This window comes from Callithrix jacchus, chromosome 7, assembly GCF_049354715.1.
Source record: "Callithrix jacchus isolate 240 chromosome 7, calJac240_pri, whole genome shotgun sequence".
NCBI classification, from domain to species: Eukaryota; Metazoa; Chordata; class Mammalia; order Primates; family Cebidae; genus Callithrix; species Callithrix jacchus.
This window is the reverse complement of record NC_133508.1, coordinates 128,843,975-128,869,264: the sequence shown is the minus strand read 5'-3', so window position 1 is coordinate 128,869,264 and position 25,290 is coordinate 128,843,975. Positions and strand designations below refer to the sequence as shown.

The 25,290-nt window shown below is 34.9% G+C and overlaps 1 protein-coding gene across 14 annotated transcripts in view; it reads left to right on the top strand.

Annotated features, from left to right (window-relative positions):
• The window catches only part of HFM1 (helicase for meiosis 1), a 126,281-nt gene that overhangs the window by 12,238 nt on the left and 88,753 nt on the right, over nucleotides 1–25,290 (top strand). For 9 of the 14 annotated variants that reach the window (XR_013520563.1, XR_013520564.1, XM_035252117.3 and 6 more), the window contains 9 exons: nucleotides 2,656–2,915; nucleotides 3,241–3,294; nucleotides 7,242–7,312; nucleotides 8,205–8,337; nucleotides 9,203–9,354; nucleotides 9,936–10,013; nucleotides 10,228–10,386; nucleotides 12,665–12,865; nucleotides 12,945–13,033. Coding sequence is in view for 12 of the 14 variants with exons in the window: in XM_035252117.3 (XP_035108008.3) it covers nucleotides 2,656–2,915; nucleotides 3,241–3,294; nucleotides 7,242–7,312; nucleotides 8,205–8,337; nucleotides 9,203–9,354; nucleotides 9,936–10,013; nucleotides 10,228–10,386; nucleotides 12,665–12,865; nucleotides 12,945–13,033 (1,197 nt within the window). In the remaining 2 variants the exon portion in view is untranslated. The remainder of the gene's footprint in view (nucleotides 1–2,655; nucleotides 2,916–3,240; nucleotides 3,295–7,241; nucleotides 7,313–8,204; nucleotides 8,338–9,202; nucleotides 9,355–9,935; nucleotides 10,014–10,227; nucleotides 10,387–12,664; nucleotides 12,866–12,944; nucleotides 13,034–25,290) is intronic. The other 5 variants (XM_035252118.3, XM_017974927.5, XM_035252121.3 and 2 more) reach the window with 1 other exon arrangement.

Below are 25,290 nucleotides of genomic sequence, written 5' to 3'. Positions count from 1 at the left end.
GATGAGGACCCTCTGCTTAGTTATGTTCTCACATGGTTTTTCTTTGGTATGTGTATAAACAGAGAGAGATCTCATGTTTCATCTTCTTTTTTATAATCGCATCGTGGGGAGCTACCCTCATGACCTCATCTAAACCCAACTGCCTTCCAAAGGCCCCACCTCCAAATACCATAACATTGGGGATTAGGACCTCAACACATGAATTTGGAGGGAGGGACATAAATATCCAGTCCATAGCAATAGTGTTAAGAATCTTTTCATGTCATTATCGCCATTTGTATATCTTCTTGGGAGTAATGTCTTATTCAGATCCTTTGTCCATATTTTAACTGGGCTATTTGTCTTTTAATTGTTGAGTTTTAAGGGTTCTTTATTCACAATAAAAATCCCTTATCATCTGTATGATTTGCAAATATTTCCATCTGTCTGTGGGTTTTCACTTTTTTGATGGTGTTCTTTGAAGCACAAAAGTTGTAAATTTTGATAGAGTCCAGTTTATCTAATTTTTCTTTTATGCTTATGCTTTTGCTTTTGTATAATACTTATTTGGCATCACTTTGGTTGTTTTTGTTTTTGGTATCATATCTAAGAAACTATCGCCTAATCCACAGTCATGAAGATTTAAGTTTTCTTCTAAGGGTTTCAGAGTTTTTAGCTCTTATGCTTAGGTTTGTGATCTATTATGTTAATATTTTAATATTTGTGTGAAGTAAGAACCCATCCTCTTTCTTTTTGCATGTAGATATTCAGTTCCAGCCTCATTTGTTGAAAAGACTGTTCTTTCCCTACTGAATGTCATGGCACCATCATTGGAAGTCAGTTGACCATAAGTGTAAAGACTGGGTGTTGACTGACACTGACCAATTCTCTGACAGCAACTTGGTGTCTAACAATTTAAATCAGTTTGACACTTAACTCCTGGAATTAGTGTCAGACACCACGGCTTAGAGGCTCAGTTCTGTAAGACTGATCCTACTATGAATGCCAGCTGAAAATGGGATTCCCAGACTACCCACATTTCTGTTTGGCCAACTACAAATTTGAGGATTCCCATGACCCCATCTTAGGTTTAATAATTTGCTAGTATGACTCAGAGGCCTAAGGGAAACACTTTACTTACGTTTACCAGCTTATTGTAAAGGGTACCACTCCAAATGAAAGAGATACATAGGGCAAAATATAAGAGAGGGGTACAGAGCTTCCATAACTTCTCCGAGCATGCCGCTCTGTCAGCACCTTGATGTGTTCACCATTCCAGAAGCTCTCAGAACCCTGTTGTTAAGGCGTTTTAGTGGAGGTTGCATTTCATAGACATGATTGATGAAATCACTGGCCATTGCTAATTAAACTTGATCTTCAAACCCTGAATGGATAAGTCATCTCCATTACTTATTCTATAAGATGTGAGTCTTGTATTAGGAACCTTAATGGTTACTTCATCCTTTAAGGATTGTGTGAACAAGTTACTTTGATAGGTTGTCTTTTGATCAGTCAAATATAATACAGTATAGTCATAAAGATAGTGTTTTCTTGTTTATAGAACTTTGCAAAGAAGTAGTTCTTTGGGATGATTTGATTTGCTACTATACTTAGTTTATATCTTTTCCTTTTTTAGGGGGTACACAGTGCTGATTTGATTGGCTAGGAAAACTGTTTCTTATCTGGTAGCTTCTGTGGTAATTACAGTTGCTGACAACTTTTAATTCATAACGAGTCTGTTAATTTATTCCTATACATTTATTATGTTAATATAATTCAGTAACTTGAATCACTTTAGTTAAATTTAACTACTATTAGGTGTCATAAATTTTACTATTTACTGTGACTGTGTAGTGGCTTTTTCTCTCTCTCTAAAACACTTTACTGACTTTAAATGGAATATTAGTTATCTGTTGTTGTGTAATAAAATTATCCCAAAACTTAGTGTCTTAAAACAACAATAAACATTATTGTCTCTCACAGTTTCTCCAGGCTAGGAATTTAGGAACAACTTTGGCTTAGGGTCTCTTGTGAGAATGCATAAAGATATTGGGAGCCTCTCACAAGAAGACCACAATCAAAATGTTAATCATGCTGCAGTCATCTGAAAGCTTGACTGGGGCTATCAGGTCTGTCTTTAAGGTGGCTTGCTGTCCTTAACTGACAAATCAGTGCTGGTTGTTGACAGGAGACCTCAGTACCTCTCCTCCTAGGCCTCTCCATAGGATTGCTTGAGTGTTCTCTTTATGTGGTGACTAGCTCTCCACAGAGTGAAAGATCTAAGAGACCATGGGAAAGGGACGATGTCTTTTATTACCTAGCCTTGTAAATCAAACACTTGCACTTCTGCAGTACTCTGTTAGTTACACAAGCCAGTCCTGATTCAGTGATTCAATTTGTACAAAACTATAAAAGGGTGAGGATCAGGCAAAGATCATTGGGGCTGTTTTGGAGGCTATCACAAATGGACTTATCCGAGTTTTAGGAAAATGAAAAGATGTACTTACCACTGGTAAACTTATCAAGTTATATTTTAGGAGAATGATTTAGCTTGTTTGTTTGAGTAAACCATAATCTATGAGTGTTTTTAAAGGGGCCAATATTATGCTAGTTTTTCATATTTCAAGCAAGTGTTACAAATGAGAAAATATGTGGGTCTTTTTTTCCCCCCCACAGATTATTTAAAATATCTGACAGTATACATGAGAATGCTTATTGTAATGACAGTGAATTGGACTCTGACATTGGCTCAGTGAAAATTGTACAAACAGAAATGAACAAAGTGAAATCAAGGAACTGTAGCAACAATAAGCAGAAATATCAATATTCTGCAAATGTGTTTACAGCAAATAATGCTTTTTCTGCTTCTGAAAATGGAGAAGACATGTTCAAAGCACCATCTTTTTCAGTTGCTTTCCAGCCTCATGATATTCAAGGTAATTTCTTGCTTTTTCAGTTCATTTATGAGTACAGACTAATGTGCATTTCTTAGCATGGGGAAAATATAAAAATATAGTAAATTTGACTAGGTTTTCTCTCTGCAATTTCTGCATTTTTTTTATTATGTTGAGTTACTTTCTAAGCTGTGCTGTGTATTAAAATATTTTATACTGTGTGCTAAAAATATTTTTAACTTTACTCTCAATGAAAAAGTTGTATTAGTTTTATTGAAGCAGTTTTTATGAAAAGGTTAAAAATATTCATTGCAAGTCCTAGCCTCTGACCATAAAATTTATTTTTGATATTTATATAAATATGTAGGATTTTTTTCAGAGGTAACAGAAAATGGTTCATTGAAGGCCGTCACAGAAATTCGTATCCTTTAAATTATTTACAATAGCTGCTTTGTATTTATGAAATAATAATTTTAAACATTTTGTTTAATTGTGTTCCTGTTTGTTTTGGTTGATAGAGAAAAAGAATGGAAAAGTTGATCTTTTTGGTTGTGTAAGAGGTACATGTGTGTGATAGTGCTAATCAAAGTGTGGTTGCAGACTGGTGCCAATTTGTGAACTGTTTGTTATCAGTTTATGATGGGTTAAGTATGGAAGTCAGATTTGTATTATTGGCAGAACTCTGAGCATATTTACTTACAAATAGGTACAGATAATTTCTCATTCTTTGAGACAGAGCAGCCAAATTGGGTTGAACTGGCCAGGGGAAATGGATGAGAATGGGACATTATGTGGATTAGGAACATTTCTATAAATCTAATATTTTTGAAAATCTAATTTGGAGTTTATACATATAATCCAATTTTCATATCTGGACATTTCCAGTGTAATTATTTTGAGTATGTTTGCATGTTCTGGAGGTCGCATTGTCTTTGCTTCTTTAATACTCTGTGTATGCCTATAACAGTGTACTTATTCTGTTTTAATTCACCAGCAGTTTAGTGACTATGTTCACATGCTCTATGAACTCTTTGAAGGCAAGGATCATGGCTTATTTATCTATTTCCAAATACAGCAAAAGGAAGATAAAGTAAGGCAGGTAAAGTAAGGAAATTGTTCTGGCAAAAGTATAGCCATAGCAAGGGTAAAGGTAAAAAATTATTAAATATGTTTGGAAGGAATAAGCTTTCCAGTTTGGCTGAATTGAAAGATATGATTAAAGAAGTAATAAGAAATAATATTAGATAGGTATCTTAGGATCATGTCATTTAATGTCATGAATACCAAGGTCAAAGGTTTTTTGCTTTTATTTTAATTTTTTCCCCGGCTTTGTTGAGGTGTAATTGACAAACAAAAATCATATATATTTAAGGAATACAACATGTTTTTTTATAAACATTGCAAAAATAATTACCACATTCAAGCTAATTAATGTATCTGTCAGCTTACAGTTACTTCTTTCTTGTAGTAAAAATACTTTTGGCCGGGCGTGGTGGCTCATGCCTGTAATCCAAGCACTTTGGAGGCCACGGCGGGCGGATCACCTGAGGTATCGGGAGTTCAAGACCAGCTTGACCAACATGATGAAACCCCGTCTTTTAAAAAAGAATACTTAAGATCTCTGTAATGAGGAGAAACCGTGTAATATTTTTGAGCAGGTCAAATATCATCTTTACAGCTATGCTCTAGGAAAATATAATTCATGGCTCAATGCTTGGAAGTGCCCTAGCATTCACAAAAGTTATGATCTAGTTGACAAAATAAAAAATGAATTCCAGATATTGGGTGGCTGTGCTAGAGAAATCTAGGCAACAATAACTCTAATCCTGGGTACTCTGGGGATCATCAGATAATTCTGAAGTATGGTTAGAAAATATTTGCCTGACTTCTCATGAAAAGTTGCCTCCAATGCAGATAGCTGATTTGAGTTAAAATGGGGGAGAGTGATCAATAAGAGAGTTGTACATGTTGATACAGTAACTATAAACATAGCCATTGTTTAGCACTTTATTGAGCATGGTGTCTCAGTGCTGCCACACTTTCTCTTCTCTGGTGATCAAAATAGGATGGAAACATAGGAAATATATAAGCAGTAAGCTATTAAAGATGTTCATCTGTATGATGGCTTCTTATCCTTTATTGGAAAGCCTTTCTATAATGACACTGCCTTTTGAAGAATTTTGAGAATCTTTACACTTAGCACAGCTGAAGTGGTTCTGTTGTTTAGGGGTCTTTATTAGTTATGACTACTGCCTACACTTGTGTCCACTGATTTATTGTCCAAAATGGTCATTTGCTGTAAAACCCATTGTGCTATACCTTATTGTTTCCAAGTATGTATTTAAGGTGGAAGATTGAATGCTATTTGTGATAATTTGAGAGTTTGTAGATTACTTGGACACACCTTTTTTTCTTATTCTTTTTAATACATTTGAATCCTCAGGGCAGTAGAAGTTTTGTCAGTAGTCTTGTCATCTTCAGTTCTGCATACGTTTTTCCCATTATAATATATAATTTCAGTGACACTGCTGAGAGTTTGTTGAATGAAAGGAAAAAAGTTGATTTCAAGTGTTGATAGTTATGATAAATGGTGTTAGCAGTTGAGTTTTCTTATGAGCTGTAACACTGATTCTATATCTACTCTGAATCAAAGATTCATTTTTGTGAATATAAATTGATATGAAACTGTCTACTGAGAGAAAACCCAGCATGATGGCCCACTTGTGGGCTTGTTACAAATAAATATTTGATAGAAAGAGACATATTTTGAAGGAAAATGAGATTCCTTCCAAAGCTGATAGATTTTCAAATGCAAAATTACATTTTTGTTTTGGCACAGATATGACACTGCACAACAGAAAGTAAAATGAGGATTTATAAATTCGTTGCTTGATGTTATAATTGCAAACCTATATTAACTGAGTACTTACTATGTGTCAGGCCCTGTTCTAGGTATTTGGGATATGTCACTTAGGAAAACAGACAACGAATCCTTGTTTTTGAGGAGATGACATTCTTGGGATGAGGGTGTGGAAGAAGCTTGATCTCAACAACTGTAATAGCATATAAATAAGTCAGATAGTATTTTAGAAAGTGGTGACTATTGTGGGAAAAGGAAAAAGTAGAGCAGGGTAAGGGGGTTAAATTGGGGCTGCTGGGATTCAGGGATCAGAGTATAGAATTAAACAGTACTCAAGGTAGACCTTCTTGAGAAGGTCAGATTTAAGCGCTTAATGGAAGGAAAAGAGCCAAGGTAACACAGCGGGAAGAACAATCTAGGCAGAGAGAAGGCCTCATGGCAGGACCATGGCTGATAGTTTTGAAGAACAGCAGAGTTCAGTATAGCCAGAGGAGATGAGTCAGGGGGAAAGAGTAGTAGGTCATGAAGTCAGAGAGATAAAGGCAGGCAATATTAGGGGGAGGGAGTGACAGTGGAGAGACAAGATCATGTAAGGTCTTATAGCCATATACTTTGAGAGAAAGGTGGGAATTTGATCAGAGAAGTAATATGATCTAAGTTTTAACAGGATCACTACAGCAATCCATCAGTTCTTGTATATCTTTGTAAAAATCCAGTTACTTAAATAAGTGTGCACTTGTGTTCTCAGATATATTATTAACCATCTTAAATCTTCTAATAGATTATAACAGTCTCAATTGTAGGAACTCATTTTCTTCTTTATTTACAGCTTTCCACAGCTTTCTAAATCTAGTAATATGTTTTGTATATAGTGTTCAATAAATCTAGTTGATATATTGTAAGAAGAATACCATATAAATACAAATATCTCCCAATCTGTCAATAGATTCTCACCTTGGAGAGGGGACAGTTTATTCTTCATATCTGTTAATATTTTTGAACTTTCTTACGGGGGAAGGATGATTTAAGTTCTTCCTATCAAACCAGTATGTTGATAATTAAAATTAAACCCACCACTAAATTATCAAAAACAAAGAGATTTAGTATTAGGTAACCAGAAACACACTAAGAAGAGATAAAAATCAAGTGACTTCCTCAGGTAAATAAGAAAAAGTACTGCTTTGGAAAAGATAAACTACAAGTGTAGCTCTGATTTACTTGCCATTATGTACTTGCATTTCTTCCATCATATTTAGCACTCAGGTATAACCCTTATATAGTCTTTTATTTCCCTATACGAACTCTACAAGTTCTTTTTAGACTATGGAATGTGACTGGACATTAGAGTAATTTCTGATATAATTGCTTTCTTAAGATACCAAATAGCAAATATTAAAACCTCATCATTAAATATTGTCGGAATCAATATTAATGTAACTGAATTTTAAAATTAAAAGGAACCAATTTTTAAAATTCTGAAATATTTGACTCCTTAACGTTACTGCAAGCGGCAAAATTTAGAAGTATTTTCAAAGAATTTCCATATTTCAACTATATACAGTCCAAAGCCTTTGATGATGTAAGTATTTTATTTTACTTATTTATTATTTTACCTTTCACTAGATTATGATCACTAGATTGGGATCTACTAGATCCCAGGATTTATTAGATCTTTATGTCTGCACTGCCACACTCAGTGTCTAGCACATTATAGGAGCTCAGAAAACATTTGGTAAATGAATACATGTGATTTTCAGAGGTGGATTTGTTTGTATTTGAATGCAGTTTTTATTAAGGCATATTTTTTAACAAATTGAGAATGTATGTGAAAAATTTTATATATTACATGACTGATTAATTTTTATTTTTTAGCTTCTTCATACAGATAGGAATTTTGTGATTTGTGCTCCAACTGCTTCTAGAAAAACTGTAGTGTTTGAACTAGTTATAACAAGATTGTTAATGAAAGTACCATTGCCATGGTTGAATATTAAAATTGCAATCTCAGCTCACTGCAACTTCTACTTCCCAGGTTCAAGCAATTCTCGCCTCAGCTACCCAAGTAACTGGGATTACAGACATGAGCCACCACGCCTGGCTAAGTTTTGTATTTGTAGTGGAGACAGGGTTTTGCTATGTTGGCCAGGCTGGTCTTGAATTCCTGACCTTAAGATATCTGCCTTCCTTGGCTTCCCAAAGTGCTGGGATTACAGATGTAAGCCATTACACCTGGTCAGGAATGATTTTCTCCTAGATCCAGCATTGACAAATAAAACAGCATGATAAAATATTAATAGTGTTATTTTTTGAGAGTGGAGGTTCTGGAGCAAAGTTACAGGTTTTATAAATTTAGAGGAAAAGTGTCTGAATTGTTAGTCCTTAGATTCTTATTAAGGCATATTTTTTAATAAATTGAGAATGTATGTGAAAAATTCTGTATATTACATGATTGATTGATTTTTATTTTTTAGCTTCTTTACACAGATAGAAATTTTGTGATTTGTGCTCCAACTGGTTCTGGAAAAACCGTAGTGTTTGAACTAGCTATAACAAGATTGTTAATGGAAGTACCATTGCCATGGTCGAATGTTAAAATTGTTTACAGTAAGTATTTACTATAAAGAGTGATGATTAATTATAATAACGAAAAACCACTGAAGCAAAATAAAGAAAGAAATTCAGTTTCTGGCCATAGAAATTATTTGGTTTTCTATACATTTCTAGTAAAGTCTGGTCTTATTTGTCATTACATTTAAAACACACTTTCCAGAATTATAAATAAAAACTGAAATTTGAATTGAGAATTTGACTTTTACATGCTTATTTTTGAAAGGACCGGCAAAATGAACAAATAAAATAAAATGTTTTGTAATTCTAGGAATTTGCATAGGAACTTTACTCTCCTTTTTGAGGTGTGTATTTTTAAACTTTTTAAAATTAATATATACATATGGCTTAAAAATCAAATATCACTAAAGGCCTTATAATGAAAAGCAATAATCTTCTGCCCTACCTTTCCCCACTTTAAGTTATACTTGCCTGAGAAATCATTTCTATTTCTATTCTTAGTTCTTTTTGGTTATTACCTTGATATTTCTAAATCAAGTTTGTCTAACTTGTGGTCTGCAGGCCACATGCAGCCCAGGATGGCTTTGAATGTGGCCCAACACAAATCTGTAAACTTTTGAAAACATGATGAGATTTTTTTCTTTTTTAAGCTTATCATTCATCGTTAGTGTTAGCATATTTTATGTGTGGTTCAAGACAGTTCTTCTTCCAGTGTGTCACAGGGAAGCCAAAAGACTGGACAACCCTTCTTTAAGTAATATGTCTATATTATTAATTTTTAATTTATCAATATTAGGAGTATGTAGATGTACATTTTCTATTCTAACTTTATTGACCAAAGTTTGTGAAATAATTTAAAAATTGAACTGATGTTCAAAGTGAATATTTTCTATTGTTACAGTGGCACCAATAAAAGCCTTGTGTAGTCAGCGTTTTGATGACTGGAAAGAAAAATTTGGACCAATAGGATTGAATTGTAAAGAACTTACTGGAGATACAGTAATGGATGACCTATTTGAAATTCAGCATGCCCATATTATTATGACAACTCCAGTAGGTATTATTTATACTTTATGATTTTGTTAGTTTGTTAGAAAATACCTATTTTTCTTTACCAAGACAGAAAGTTTAAAAAATACAAACTAGAAGCATATATTTGTAATATAAACAAACAAATATTAAAAAAATACTACAATTCAAGGTACAGAAAAAGTACCTACAAATCAGTAAGTAAAAGACAAATGACCAAATAGGAAAAATTGACAAAGAATAGGCAGTTTGCTATTGTGGATGCTTTGTAATCATATTTGTTGCTTTTTTTTTTTTTTTAACCCAAGTAGTATGTATTATAGAGGTAGAATTTAAAAATAAGTAATAACACTTGAACTTAGAATATTTTGTGGTTCAGTGTAAAAACAGTTGAGGGCCCAGTTTTTAAAACACCTGTAAGACTGTAAAAATTCATTAAATATTTTTAAATATATAAATATTTTTCAGGATACTCTTAAGGGATCAACCAAAATTGCTCATTATTTGTAATACATCATGTTAAAAATTTTATTGTTGTCCTAAATAATATTTATTATAATTCCTTATCACATTAAACTACTTGTATGCTTTTTTTTTTTCTCTAGGAAAAATGGGATAGCATGACTAGGAAATGGAGAGACAACTCTTTGGTTCAGCTGGTTCGACTGTTTCTCATTGATGAGGTAATGAATGCATTCACTTTCAGAGATAAACATAAAAAGATAATTAGAATAGATAGAAAAAAAACATTTCAACCAAACTGTATGTTTGTTTTATCCCTTCAAGTGAAAAATGCTCATTTTCTCAAACAAGAATGTTAATATAATTGAATATTTTAATTGATTAAACATATTTTTAATTGTATAGCTAATGATTTTTTCTTGATTTCCTGCTTAGGTACATATTGTAAAAGATGAAAATCGTGGTCCAACTCTTGAAGTTGTAGTCAGCAGAATGAAAACTGTACAGTCTGTTTCTCAGACTTTAAGAAATACCAGCACTGTTATTCCAATGCGATTTGTAGCTGTATCTGCAACAATTCCAAATGCTGAGGATGTGAGTTACAATTTTAGCTGAGCTCTCGTTTTTTATGACTTGTGAAATATTTAGTCATTTTGATCTTAGAAAAAAGTGAATTTTTTTGTCCTTTCCTTTAATAGGAAAGTATGGTGTAGAAAAATGTGGCTAGATCTCATAAATATGACAGTATCGAAGGCTATAAAATTTGGTTAATCAGGTTTAATAAAACATTTTTTTGTGGAAATTTTTTGTTTGCTAGTATCTGAAAGTCTTAGTTTCATGTGCCTCATAATAACTTCACTAATGATATGTGATGGTTGTTGTAACTAGCTGAATCTAGTTATATAGCGAAATGTGGTGTAAAATAAAAATAATTGCTTAGATGATTACCACTTGCTCTTCAATTCTGTGTGCTTGGCATTGTGGTAAGCACTAATAATAGATGCAAAAGTGAATGAATATACGACTTAATTTTTTCTTCAATTTTTAAATAAACTTCCTGAAAAATAATAGTCTGACTCTACTTTCTCACTCCTCCTCACTTCTCAGCCTAGTATAATATTGCTTTTCCCCTTCTACTTCTTAGAAATTGTTTTCACAAGTAGCCACTATATTGTCTATTCCAATGGAATATTTTGTCTTTGTCTTTAATTTGGCACAGTTAATCATTTTCTTGTTCTTAAAATGATAACTTGTTTTGCTCTATTTGTCAAGAATGATACAGAAAAATTATATAGAAAAATTTATATTAAAACAACAAAACTAAATCCTAGTATTTGTCCTTCCACATGTAGGAAGCATAAAGTACATACTCTTTTTTTTAACCTGCATTTTACCTATAAACATTTTCATATCATTAAATATTTTTCAATATCTATTTTTGTGGTTTTATTGTAATTTATCAAACACTTTAATAATGGAAGATTAAGTTATTCCCAATTTTGCTATTGTAAACAGAGTGAAAGTAATATATCTGAAACATCCATGATTATTTCCTTAGGATGAACTTCTAGAATGAAATAACTGAATCAAAGGATATATAAAACTCCAAGGAAACACTTCCTTCAATAAATGTTATATTAATTTACACTTCTACCAGAAGCTATTTTCCTGTATCCTAACACTGGATAGTATAATAATGAAATTATTATTGCTATTATTATTTTTAAATATAGGATTTATTGTTTAGTGTAGTATCTCATTAAAAATTTTTTACTTTGATTTTTACTCAAGTAAATATTTTAAATATATTTATCAACTGCTTTACGTTCTTTTTTTGCTGTTTGCCAGATTATGTCATTTTTCCTTTTTTCACATTGAGATACCAAATTTTTCTTACTTATTTGTAAGCGATTATTATGTACTAGTACTCTCTAATTCTTGAAACTTTTCCCCTTTGTGGTAAACAGTACTTCTGTGAATGCTGTTTTTCTGTCTCTTTTGTCAGATCTTCTTCCTCAGTTTTTCTCTAAATTAAGGTCTTTATCCTTGGCCTGTTCCCCTCTGACTATAAATTCTTGTGTGATTTCCCTACTCATGATAACCTTGAGAAAACAGTAAGTCTGTTTCTCAGACTTTAAAAAATACCAGCACTGTTATTTTAATGCGATTTGTAGCTGTATCTGCAACAATTCCAAATGCTGAGGATGTGCATTAATATTTTCTTCCTTTGCAATATGTAACTCATTTATCTATCTTCTTCCTGTCAAAGCAGTAGTCACTTTCATAGCAGGGCATGGAGCCTGATTATTAACTGGGCTATGTAAAGATAAGGATTGCTTACCACAGTTCCAGAAACTAGTGACTCTAGCATTGAGTATGAAGTGTGCTTTTGACACTGCTGTCTCTCAAGTGTTTGTTGTTTGCTTAATAACTTGTCAACCCTTGTCAGCGTAAGCCAACCATTACTTTGATATTATTCATCTAATATTTAGGACAACACCAAAGAAATGTCAGCCATTTTGAGACATAGTTTTCAGAAATAATGAATAAGTTAAAATGACAGTGATAAATTTGGCCTCTATGAAAAAATTGATTTTAATTTTTCTTTGGATTCTTATGAAAGAAAATAAAACAAAATAATTAATTGAAAGTTTACTATGGTGAAAAGTGGGTATAATCTTGAAATAGTGCTATTGGTAGTGTTGGCCACTATATCAACAGAATAATATTAATGGAATATGTAATATTGAAAAAGTCTACTTGATTAAATACTTTTATAGCTTGACCTTAAAGTGATCTGCAATTGGGTTGTTTTTAGCAATAGAACTTTACTAGAAGAAAATTTTAATGCACATGTTTTTGTGTTTTAAAGATTGCAGAATGGCTTTCAGATGGTGAAAGACCAGCTGTATGTCTGAAAATGGATGAGAGCCATAGACCTGTGAAACTTCAGAAAGTGGTCCTTGGATTTCCCTGCAGTAGTAACCAAAATGAGTTTAAGTTTGATTTAACCCTCGACTACAAAATTGCCAGTGTTATACAAATGTACTCTGATCAGAAACCCACACTTGTGGTATGGATTGTTGATGCTTATTTTTTAGTATATTCAGTTTTTAACATGATTAATACAAAAGTTATGAATTCATTTTCAGTTTTGTGCAACAAGGAAGGGTGTGCAACAGGCTGCCTCTGTTCTTGTGAAAGATGCTAAATTTATTATGACTGTGGAACAGAAACAGAGGTATATTTTTTCATTTTTTCATGGAAGTAGATGAACTTTTAGGGCTCATCTAGATGAGATGAGAAAACTAGGTTCATCCCTTAACCTTGGGGTAAATCTCAGTGTCCTCATCTATAAAATAAGGATAATGGTAATTTTGAGGATTAAGTGAAATAATGAATCAGTGCAGGTGTGACCCAGATTTCTTGAATGATAAAGATTATCCATACTGATAATCTGATAGTCAGATTTCTTGAATGATCAAGATCCATACTGCTGTTTTTTTTAACCTAATTTCAATCCAACCTCTTTTGTAGTCTTTCAATAAAGCTGATCTTGTGAATTAATCTTTAAGGACTCTAACATACTTGGCCACTTCTACCTTACTTAATCACTCTGAACTCTGTGCTTCCGTGATTATCTCTACTGATTTTCTTCCTACTTTCCAGGCTGCTCATTCTCTGTCCCCCTTTCACCTCTTTTATCTAACTCTTAAATGTTGACATTTAAATGAGTATATCTGAGGTTCATTCTTTCTAATTCCACACTCTTAGGTGTTTGTAACTACTCACATGAAGTTCAAATAATATTTATGCATGTCTATGAATTCCCATTTATGCCTTCAGCTCCCTACTGAGCTCCAGGCCTGTAAGTCCATCTGTGTAACTGAATCCAATTGTATGTCTATTAACAGTCATCTCAAACTCAGTATGTACAAAATAGAACTTGGTTTTTGCTCTCAGAGCAGCTCCTTCTGCAGTGTTCCCCATGTTAATTATACATCATCTCCCTAGTTACTCATAGCAGAAGACTGTCACTGATATCTTCTTCACCTTATACCCCATAGGCAATCAATTACAAAGTCCTATTTATTCTTGTAAATATATCTCAAATATGTCATTTTATCTCCATCAACACTGCCACTTCCCTACTTCAAGTCACTATTAATCTCTTGCCTAGGTTGTATCCTTTTCTCTGTTGACTACACACACACTCTCTTATTTCACTTTATTGTTTACATAGCATAGATTGTGTAAGATTACAAATCTAAATGTCAGTGTCCTGCCTAAAACCTTTATTGGTTTTTATTGTCCTTGGTATTAAATGCTAAATCCTTAGTGTAGCCCGTAATGGCCCATATAAGGTGATGCCTAGTTAGTTCACCAGACTTATGACCATTCTCCCCCTTTACTCACCACAGTCAAGCTGTATTGGCCTCTGTGTTCTGTGAATACATCAGATTGCCACTCTGTACAAAGCTGGCTTGCATCATGCTTTCTTTTCCTGGAATGGTTTTTACTTAACTCCTATTCATTCTTCATGTCTAAACTTTAATATCAGTTTTCCATAGTCATCAGTTTCCCTGTATTTACTTTTATAAGCAACCTGTACTTTATTTCATAACACTTGCTATAATTATAATATCTTTTTGTTTAATAGTTATTTTAGTATCTGTTACAGTCATTAGATTATCAACTTCTTGAGGAAAGGGGGACTTATGTTCATCCTGCTTACCACTCAATCTTAGCAGGTGTGTTAGGTCATTCTTGCATTGATATAAAGACATTTCTGAGGCTGGGTAATTTACAAAGAAGAGAGGTTTAATTGGCTCACAGTTCTGCAGGCTGTACGGGGAACATGGCACCAGCATCAGTTCAGCTTCTGGTGAGGCGTTGGGCTGCTTACAGTCATGGCAGAAGGCAAAAGATTAGTTGGTGTATCACATGGTGAGAGCAGGAGCAGGGGGTGGGGGTTGCTATACACTTTTAAGCAACTACATTTCCCAAGAACTCACCACTGTTGTGAGGACAGCACCAGCCATGAGGGATCTGCCCCCATGATCCAGTCACCTCCTACCCGGCCTCACCTCCAACCCTGGGGATTACAATTTAGCATGGTGGACAGCATCCAAATTATAGCAGAAGGTCTCAGCAAATGCTAGCACATGATTACTACCTATTGAAAACTTACTATTGTTAATAACTTCTGGAAATCGGTAAATATGTTTAGTGATAGACCTCAGACTAAAATTGGAGATGTGGATATGAGCCAATACTTATTTTTCTGCCCAGTTTTGTATGGTGGGGGAATATACTTCTCTCTGCTTTGGGTCAGATCAGCTTTCTTTTTTTTTTTTTTTTTTTTTTGAGACGTAGTTTCGCTCTTGTTACCCAGGCTGGAGTGCAATGGCGCGATCTCGGCTCACCGCAACCTCCGCCTCCTGGGTTCAGGCAATTCTCCTGCCTCAGCCTCCTGAGTAGCTGGGATTACAGGCACGCGCCAGCATGCCCAGCTAACTTTTTCTGTATCTTTAGTAGAGATGGGGTTTCACCATGTTGACCAGGATGGTCTCGATCTTTGACCTCGTGATCCACCCACCTCGGCCTCCCAAAGTGCTGGGATTACAGGCGTGAGCCACCTCGCCCAGCCCAGATCAGCTTTCTAATTACCAACCTGTTCCATTGCTACCACCTGTGGTTGCTTGTCAATCAAAGACATATAGCAAGCCTAGAGGAACCACTTTAGTCTTCTTTACATTCTTTGATTTTTTAAAATTCACTAAAAAGATAGACTATAATATTAAAGAATTACAAACATAGCCACATATTTACCCTCTAGATACTATTTTCATACTTTTCCTTCCATTTAAAGGATTTAACTTGATCTTAGTTACTACCAGGTGAAAAAAGAATCTCTAGGGTGTGAAGCATGCAGAGTAGCTCTTTTATTATACACATCAACAAAGCAAGATTAAGCAATAAGAAACAGTAGAGAGCCAGACAGAGTGAGAAAAACAGACAAAGAGCTTACAGCCAAAAGGTAGTTAAGTCTGAGAGGAAGATAGAAAGGGAGAAAGTGAAATTATTGCTAATAAGATCAGAATACCATCAAATAATGATGAATAGTTTTCATACCAACTGCATGTAGTTTTATAGCATTCTTATTAATTTTCTAAATTTTTATAACAAAGATGGGGTTTCAAAAACATTGACCAGGTCATTATAAAATTAGTAATAGAATAAAGGGAAATTAGGTTTTTAAAAAAAGTATGGGTATAGGGTAGAGAGACTGTAAGTAGCTATAAACAGTCTGAAGCCTTCTACTTGTTGGGTAAATAAACAAGATGATCAAGTTAGATTATATCACTTTTTGTCAGAAACAAGATGGGGATCAAGTAATGAGGTTTTCTTGCTCAGAAACTTAACTCTGAAGGCAGTTTTGAAAGACTTATGCAATTCTTTGTGCAGTGGTGGCATCATTCAAATACAATATCTGGCATCCTAAGGTGAATATATAATAATTAACATTTTTGAGCTGAACTTATCTTTAGAGCAAGGAATTGAAATAGACTATAAGTTCCCTTAAAGCTAATTTACGTTTCATCCTCTCCCTTTAGTTGCACACAAATTAGCTAATTTTGTTTCAGATAATCACTTTTCTTGTAAACATATATCTGAATACCTTTTCTCATTTCCCACTCTTACTAGTTACTAATGGAAAGTTTCTGTCTCCTTTAACTCTCTTCTTTCTTCAGTCTTTGCCCCTTAATTTTTCTTTATCTCCTTTTTTATTTGTTTGATTTTTTTTTTTTCAGGAAAATACTAGAGTTAAAGACTCAGATTTGAATTACAGTGCTGCTACTTTTACTAGCTGTTTATGATTGGGCATATTACTTAACTTCTCTCAGCTTCAATTTCTTAATCAAGATTGTATATATGGGAATCAATCATCTCACCATGTTTCTGTGATAATTAAATAAGGCAACATTTCTAAGATACCTAGCAGTGGGTAGCAGAGTTTGTACTTAATAGTAATGTGTCCTTTCCTCTTGCCTTATCTTCATTTCATTGTGAATCCTTAAAGTCATGAGTGTTATAAAAATAATTCCTCCTAGTGTCATGTCTGTAACAAGGAAATAGAAAAACACTAGATATGTACTTAAGAACCAAGCCTACCAACTTCCAAAATCTTTTAACAAACCCAGAATTCATTTTCAAATTATCAATACACCTTCTTAATTTCCTCTTCTCTTTTAACTTAACCTAGTTTGCTTTTTTAAAAACTAAATTTTATATGGCTTATTTGAGATTTACAACATGATGTTATATGATACATATAGCTAGTAAAATGGTTACTATAGTGATGCAAATTAATATCTCTCGTCTTGCATACTTTTTTTTTACAAGAGCAGCTAAAATCTACGTATTTGACAAGAATTCCTAATTCAAAATAATTTTATTAACTGCAATCTTCATGTTGTACATTAGATCTCTAGACTTGTTCACACTATATATCTGCTATTCTGTGTATCTTTTAACCTATATCTCCCCATTTATTCTCCTGTTCCCACTCTTCCTGCCTCCGATAACTACTGTTTTATTCTATGTTGTTTTTTGACTTTTTAATAATTGTCATTCTGACTGGCACTAGATAGTGGTTTTCTCATTGTGGTTTTGATTTACATTTCTCTAATGATCAGTAATGTTGAACTTTTTTTCATAATGTTTGTTGGCTGCATGTATGTCATCTTTTGAGAAGTGTCTGTTCATGTCCATTGCCCACTTTTTAATGGGGTTGTTTTTTTCTTGTAAATTTAAGTTCCTTTTAGACTCTGGTTATTAGACCTTTATCAAATGGATAGATTAGAGAAATTTTCTCCTGTAGGTGATCTGTTTACTCTAATGATCATTTCTTTTGCTGTTCAGAAGCTCTTTATTTTAGTTAGATGCTATTTGTCAATTTTTGCTTTTGTTGCAATTGCTTTTGATATTTTCATCATTAAATAATTGCCCATGCCTGTGTCCTGAATGACATTGCCTAGATTTTCTTCTAGGGTGTTTATAGTTTTGGGTTTTACATTTAAGTCTGGAATCTATCTTGAGTTAATTTTTATGTAGGATGTAAGGAAGGGGTCCAGTTTCAATTTTCTGCATATGGCTACTCAGCTCTCCTAGCACCATTTATTAAATAGGGTGTCCTTTCCCCATTGCTTGCTTTAGTCAGATTTGTTGAAGATCTATGTTTGTAGGTGTGTGGTCTTATTTCTGAGTTCTCTATTCTGTTCCTTTGGTCTATGTGTCTGTTCTAATACCAGTCTCATGCTGTTTTGGTTACTGTAGCCTTGCAGGGTAGCTTAAAGTTGGGTAGTGTGATACCTCCAGCTTTTTTTTTTTTTTTTTTTTTTTGCTTAGGATCTTCTTGGCTATTTGGGCTCTTTTTTGGTTCCATATTAATGTTAAAATAGTTTTTTTTTCTTATTCTGTGGAGGTAGTTTAGTGGGAATAGCATTGAATCTATAAATTACTTTGGATAGTATGGCCATTTTCACAATATTGATTCTTCCTATCCATGAGCATGGAATGTTTCTCTATTTGTTTGCATCCTCTTTGAGTTCTTTGAGCAGTGGTTTGTAGTTCCCCTTGAAAAGGTTCTTTACTTCCCTCATTAGCTGTATCCTAGGTATTTTATTCTTTTTGTAGCAATTGTGAAGGCGAGTTCATTTACTGTTTGTCTCTCTGCTTGCCTGTTGTATAGGAATGTTAGAGATTTTTATACATTAATTTTGTATCCTGAGACTTTGCTTAGAACTTGCTTAATAGCTTAAGAAGCTTTTGGGCTGAGATGATGAGATTTTCTAAATATAGGATCATGTCATCTGCAAACAAAGATAATTTGACTTCCTCTCTTCTTGTCTAAATACATTTATTTCTTTCTCTTGCCTGATTGCCCTTGCCAGAACTTCCAATACTGTGTTGAATAGGAGTGGTGTAGGAAGGCATCCTTGTCTTGTGCCAGTTTTCAAGGGGAATGATTCCAGTTTTTGCCCATTTAATATGATATTGGCTATGGATTTGTCATATATGGCTCTTACTATTTTGAGGTATGTTCCTTCAATACCCGGTTTGTTGAGAATTTTTAACATGAAGGAGTGTTGAATTTTATCAAAGGTCTTTTCTGCATCTATTGAGATAATAATGTCTTTAATTCTGTTTATGTGATGAATCACATTTATGATTTGTGGGTGTTGAACCAACCTAACATCCTGGGGATGAAGCCAACTTGACCATGGTGGGTAAGCTTTTTGATGTGCCACTGGATTCAGTTTGCCAGTATTTTTTGAGGCTTTCTACATCAATGTTCATCAAGGATATTGACCTGAAGTTTTCTTTTTTTGTATCTCTTCCAGGTTTTGGTATCAGGATGATACTGGCCTCATAAATGAGTTAGGGAGGAGTCCCTTCTTCAATTTTTTGGAATAGTTTGAGTAGAAATGGTGCCAACTCTTCTTTGTAACTCTGGTAAAATTCAGCTGCGGATTTGTCTGGTACTGGGCTTTTTTAAATTGGTAAGCTAGTTATTACTGCCGCAATTACAGAACTCTTTATTGGTCTATTCAGGAATTCAGTTTTTTCCTGGTTCAGTCTTGGGAGGGTATATGTGTCCAAGATTTTATTCATTTATTCTAGATTTTTTAGTTTATGTGGGTAGAGGTCTTTATAGTATTCTCTGATGGTCATTTTTATTTCTGTGGGGTCAGTGGTGATAACCCTTGTATCATTTCTGATTGTGTTTATTTGATCCTTCTCTCCTTTCTTCTTCATTAGTCTAGCTAATGGTTTATCTAGTGTATTAATTTTTTCAAAAAACTAACTCCTGGATTCAGTGATTTTTTTTGAAGGGTTTTTCATGCCTCTATCTCCTTCAGTTCAGCTCTGATCTTTGTTTTTTCTTGTCTTCTGCTAGCTTTGGGGTTTCTTTGCTCTTGGTTCTCTAGTTCTTTTAGTTGAGATGTTAGGTTGTTAACTTGAGATCTTCCTGGCTTTTTGATGGGGGCACTTAGTGCTGTAAATTTCTCTCTTAATGCTGCTTTAACTGTGTTTCAGAGATCCTGGTACATTGTCTCTTTGTTTTTATTAGCTTCAAAGAACTTCTTGATATCTGCCTTAATTTCATTATTTACCCAAGAGTCATTCAGGAGCAGGTTGTTCAGTTTTCATGTAGTTGTGTAGTTTTGAGTATATTTCTTTTTTTTTGAGACGGAGTTTCGCTCTTGTTACCCAGGCTGGGGTGCAATGGCACGATCTTGGCTCAATGCAACCTCCGCCTCCTGGGTTCAGGCAATTCTCCTGCCTCAGCCTCCTGAGTAGCTGGGATTACAGTCATGCGCCATCATGTCCAGCTGATTTTTTGTATTTTTAGTAGAGATGGGGTTTCACCGTGTTGACCAGGATGGTCTTCATCTCTTGACCTCGTGATCCACCCGCCTCGGACTTCCAAAGTGCTGGGATTACATTGAGTATGTTTCTTAATCTTGACTTCTAATTTGATTGCACTGTAGTCTCAGAGACTGTTTGTTATGATTTCTGTTCTTTTGCATTTACTGGGAAATGTTTTACTTCCAATTATGTGATCAGTTTTAGGATAGGTGCCATGTACCTATGAGAATAATGTATATTCTGTTGAGTTTCAGTAGAGAGTTCTGTAGCTATCTATCAGGTCCACTTGATCCAGAGCTGAGTTCAAGTCCTGAATATCTTTTTTAATTTTCTATCTCAGTGATCTGTCTAATAGAGTCAGTAGGCTGTTAAAGTCTCCATTATTATTGTGTTGGAGTCTGAGTCTCTTTGTAGATCACTAATAACTTGCTTTATGAATCTGGGTGCCCCTGCATTTGGTGTATATATATTTAGGATATTTAGCTCTTCTTGTTGAATTGAACCTTTTACCATTATGTAACGCCCTTCTTTGTCTTTTTTGATCTTTGTTGGTTTAAAGTCTATTTTGTCGTAAACTAGGATTGCAACCCCTGCTTTTTTCTGTTTTCCATTTGCTTGGTAAGTTTTCCTTCATCCCTTTATTTTGAGTCTGTGCGTGTCTTTGCATGTGAGATGGATCTCTTGAAGACAGAATACCGGTGGTTCTTGGCTCTTTATTAGCTTGCCATCCTGTGCCTTTTAATTGGGACATTTAGCCCATTTACAATTTGAGTTACAATTAGTATTGTTATGTGTGACTTTGATCCTGTCATCATGATACTAGCTGGTTATTTTGATTTGTTCATGTGGTTGCTTCACAGTATCACTGGTCTGTGTACTTCAATGTGTTTTTGTAGTGGCTGGTAATCACTTTTCTTTCCCTATTTAGTGCTTCCTTCAGGAACTCTTGCAAGGCAGGCCTGTTGGTGACAAATTCCCTCAGCATTTGCTTCTCTGAAAAGAACCTTATTTCTCCTTTACTTTTGAAGCTTAGTTTGGCCAGATATGAAATTCTGGGTTGGAAATTCTTTTCTTTAAGAATGTTGAATATTGGCCCCCAATCTCTGCTGGCTTTGTAGGTTTTCTGCTGAGAGGTTTGCTGTTAGTCTGACGAGTTTCCCTTTGTAGGTGACCGGACTTTCTCTGGCTACCCTTAACATTTTTCTTTCATTTTAACATTGGAGAATCTGACAATTATGTCTCTTAGGGTTTATCTTTTTGTGGAGTATATTACGTGGGTTCTCTGGATTTCCTGAATTTGCATGTTCATCTGTCTTGCTAGATTGGGGAAGTTCTCCTGGAAGTTCTCTTGAAGTATGTTTTCCAATGTGGTTTCATTCTCTCCATTTCTTTCAGATACCAATCAGTTGTAAGTTTGATCTCTTTACTTAATCCCATATTTCTTGGAGGTTTTGCTCATTCTTTTTCAGAAAGATAATCTTCTAGCCCAGAGATTCTTTCCTTTACTTGGTCTATTCTGTTATTGATACTTGTTATTGCATTGTGAAGTTCTCATGTGTTTCTCAGCTCCATCAGATCAGTTATGTTTCTCTGTAAACTGGCTGTTCTGGCTATCAGCTCCTGTATTGTTTTATCATGATTCTTACCATTTTTGCATTGGGTTGTAACATGCTCCTTTAGCTCATGAAGTTTGTTATTACCTACCTTCTATAGCCTACTTCTGCCTATTCAGCCGTCTCAGTCTCAGCCTAGTTCTGTGCCCTTGCTGAAGAGGTGTTCAGTCATTAGGAGAAGAGACACTATGACTTTTGGAGTTTTCAGCCTTTGATCTTTGAGGTTGCTGACCTTTGAATGAGGTTTTTTGGGGGGTCTTTTTTGTTGATGTTCTTGTTTTCTGTTTGTTTGTTTTGCTTTTAACAGGCCTGTAGGACTGCTGCAGTTTGCTGGAGGTCTGCTCCAAACCCTAGTTGCCTCAGTTTCTCCCTTCCCTGGTAGTATTACCAGTGAAGATTGTGGAACAGTCAAGATGACAACCAGCTACTTCCTCTAGAAGCTCCATGACAGGGGAATACTGACCTGTTGCCAGTCCATCTGTACCTGTAGGAGGTAGCTGGAAACTCCAGTTGGGATGTCTCACCTAGTCAGTGGAATGGGATCAGGGACCTGCCCAAAGAAGCAGTCTGACTGCTTTTTGGTAGAGCAGGTGTGCTGCATTGTGGGGGACCCTTCCTTGTCTGGACTACCTGTCTTCTCCAAAGCTGGCAGGCTGGAGCAGCTGAATCAACCGAAGCAAAGAGATGGTGGCTACTCCTGCCCACGGGAACTCAGGCCCATCTCTGGTGGACTACAGCCCACTGCCATTGGCTGGCTGGGATTCTAAGCCAGTAGATCTTAACTTCCAAGGTGCCATGGAATTGGTGCCCACAGAATGATGTTTCTTGGCTTCCTGGATTCAGCCCCCTTCCTAGAGATATGTACCAATGGATTTCTTGTCTTACTAGGGATCCTGGGGCCAGAGTATGTAAAACTCCTGGATCTCTGTGTGTGCCTGAGTGTCTACTCTCTCAAGACTCCACATAGCTCTGTGTATCAGACCCAAGACCCTGGTGGCATGGGCACACTAGGGGATCTCCTTATCCATGGGCTGCAAAGATTGGGAGAAGGGTGGTTTCTCCAGTGGGGTTGCACCATCACTCATTGGTTCCCTTGGCTGAGGGTGGTTCCTTTGGCTCCATGCCACCCCCGGGTGGGCCATAATGACCCCTACCCCCAACACTTTTCTTCAATATCCGTGAGTTGTGTTTGCCTAGTGAGTCCCGATGTGAGGATTGGGATATTTTAGTTAAAGATGCTGAATTCGCTCACCCCTTTTCATTCCTCTCTGTGAGTGTTGTAGGCTGCAGCTACTTTTAATAGGCTATCAATTTTTATGTTTTCTTTGGAGAAATATTCTTTCAGATCATTTGTTGACTTTTAAATTGGCTTTTTAATGCTATTAATTTGTAAGAGTTCTTTGTAAATTTTGGATATTAACCCCTTATCAGATATGTGGTTTCCAAAGTTTTTTTTCTAGTCCATAGATTGTCTTTTTATTTTGATGATTGCTTCCTTTGCTCTCCAGAAGCTTTTTACTTTGATGTATTCCCATTTATTTATTTTTGCTTTTGGTATAATATCCCAAAATTTCATTGCCAAGGCCAATATCAAGGTGCTTTGCCCCTATGTTCTCTTCTAGGAGTTTTGTGATTTCAGGTCTTACATTTAGACCCTTTGTCAATTTTTGAGTTGATTTTTGTGTATGGTATAAGGTAAGGGTAGAGTTTTATTCTTTTGCAAATGGAAATTATTTTTCCAACCTCATTTATGGAAGAAACTAATGTTTTCCCATTTTTCTTGGTGCTCTGATGGAAAACTAATTGTTTGGACTTATTTCTGGGCTCTCTGTTCGGTTCCATTTGTCTATGTTTCTGTTATTATGCAAGTGCTATATTGTTTTGGTTAGTCCAGCTTTGTAGTATAATTACTTTTTTTTTTTTTTTGAGATGGAGTCTTGTGCTATCACCCAGGCTGTGTGCAGTGGCACAATCTCAGCTCACTGCAACCTCTGCCTCCCAGGATCAAGTGATTCTCCTGTCTCAGCCTCCTGAGTAACTGGGAATACAGGCGTGTGTCACCATGTTTGGCTAATTTTTTGTATTTTTAGTAGAGACAGGGTTTTACCATGTTAGCCAGGATGGTCTTGATCTCCAGACTTCATAATCTGCCTGCCTCAGCATCCCAAAGTGCTAAGATTACAGGTGTAAGCCACCATGCCCAGCCTGTAGTGTAATTTTAAATCAGAAAGTGTACCTCCAACTTTCTTTTCCTTCTCAGTTTTGCTGTTGCTATTCAGGGTTTGTTGTAAGTCCATACAAATTTTATGATTTTTTTTTTCTATTTCTGTGAAGGATGCCATTGGAATTTTGATAGAGATTTTATTGAATCTCTACTGCTTTGAGTAGTATGGGCATTTTAACAATATTAATTCTTTCAATCCATGAGCACAGGATATCTTTCTATTTATTTTTATCTTCAGTTTCTGTCACCATTATTTTATAGCTTTCAGTGTACTTTACCTCCTTAATTAAACTTATTCCCAAGCATTTTATTTTTTGATGCTATTATAAATGGGATTGTTTTCTAGATTTCTTTATCAGCTAGATTATTTGTATTTAAAAATGCTACTAATCTCTGTATGTTGATTTTGAATACTTCAACTTTACTGAATTATTAGTTCTAACAGTTTTTTTAATGAGTCTTTGAGTTTTTTTACACGTAAGATAATGTTATCTGCAAATAATGATAATTTTATTCTTCCTTTCGAATTTGAATTCCTTTTTTTTTTCCTTATCTGATTGGTCTTACTAGCACATTGAGTAGAAGTGGTGAAAGTGGGCATCCTTGCCTTGTGCTGTATTTTAGTGGAAAAGCTGGCTTCAGTTGTTCCCCATTGACTATGATGTTGGCTGTGGGTTTTTCATAAATGGCCTTTGTTACGTTAGTTGAGAAGTTTTTCTTATATGCCTGCATGTTAAAAGATTTTATCAAGAAAGGATGTTGAACTTGTCAAATGCTTTTTCTGCACCAATTGAGATGATCTTGTGGTTTTTATCTTTCATTTATAAAGTGATATTTCACAGTGGTTGATTTGCATGTATTAAACCAGCCTTGCTTGCCAGGAATAAATCCACTTGGCCGTGATGTATAATCTTTTTTGATGTGTTGTTGAATTACGTTTGCTTATATTTTTTTGAGAATTTTTGTATAAATGTTCATCAGAGATACAGGCCTATAGTTATCTTGCAATGTCTTTATGTGGCCTATCAAAGTGATTATAGCCTCAAAAAATATGTTTGGAATTATTCCCTCTAGCTCTATTTTTTTGAAGTAGTTTATGAAGTATTGGTAGTAATTCTTCTTTGAATGTTTGGTAGAATTCAATTGTGATGCCATCTGGTTCTGGGCTTTTCCTTGTTGGAAGATTTTCATTACTACTTCAGTCTCATTATGTGTTATTGGTCT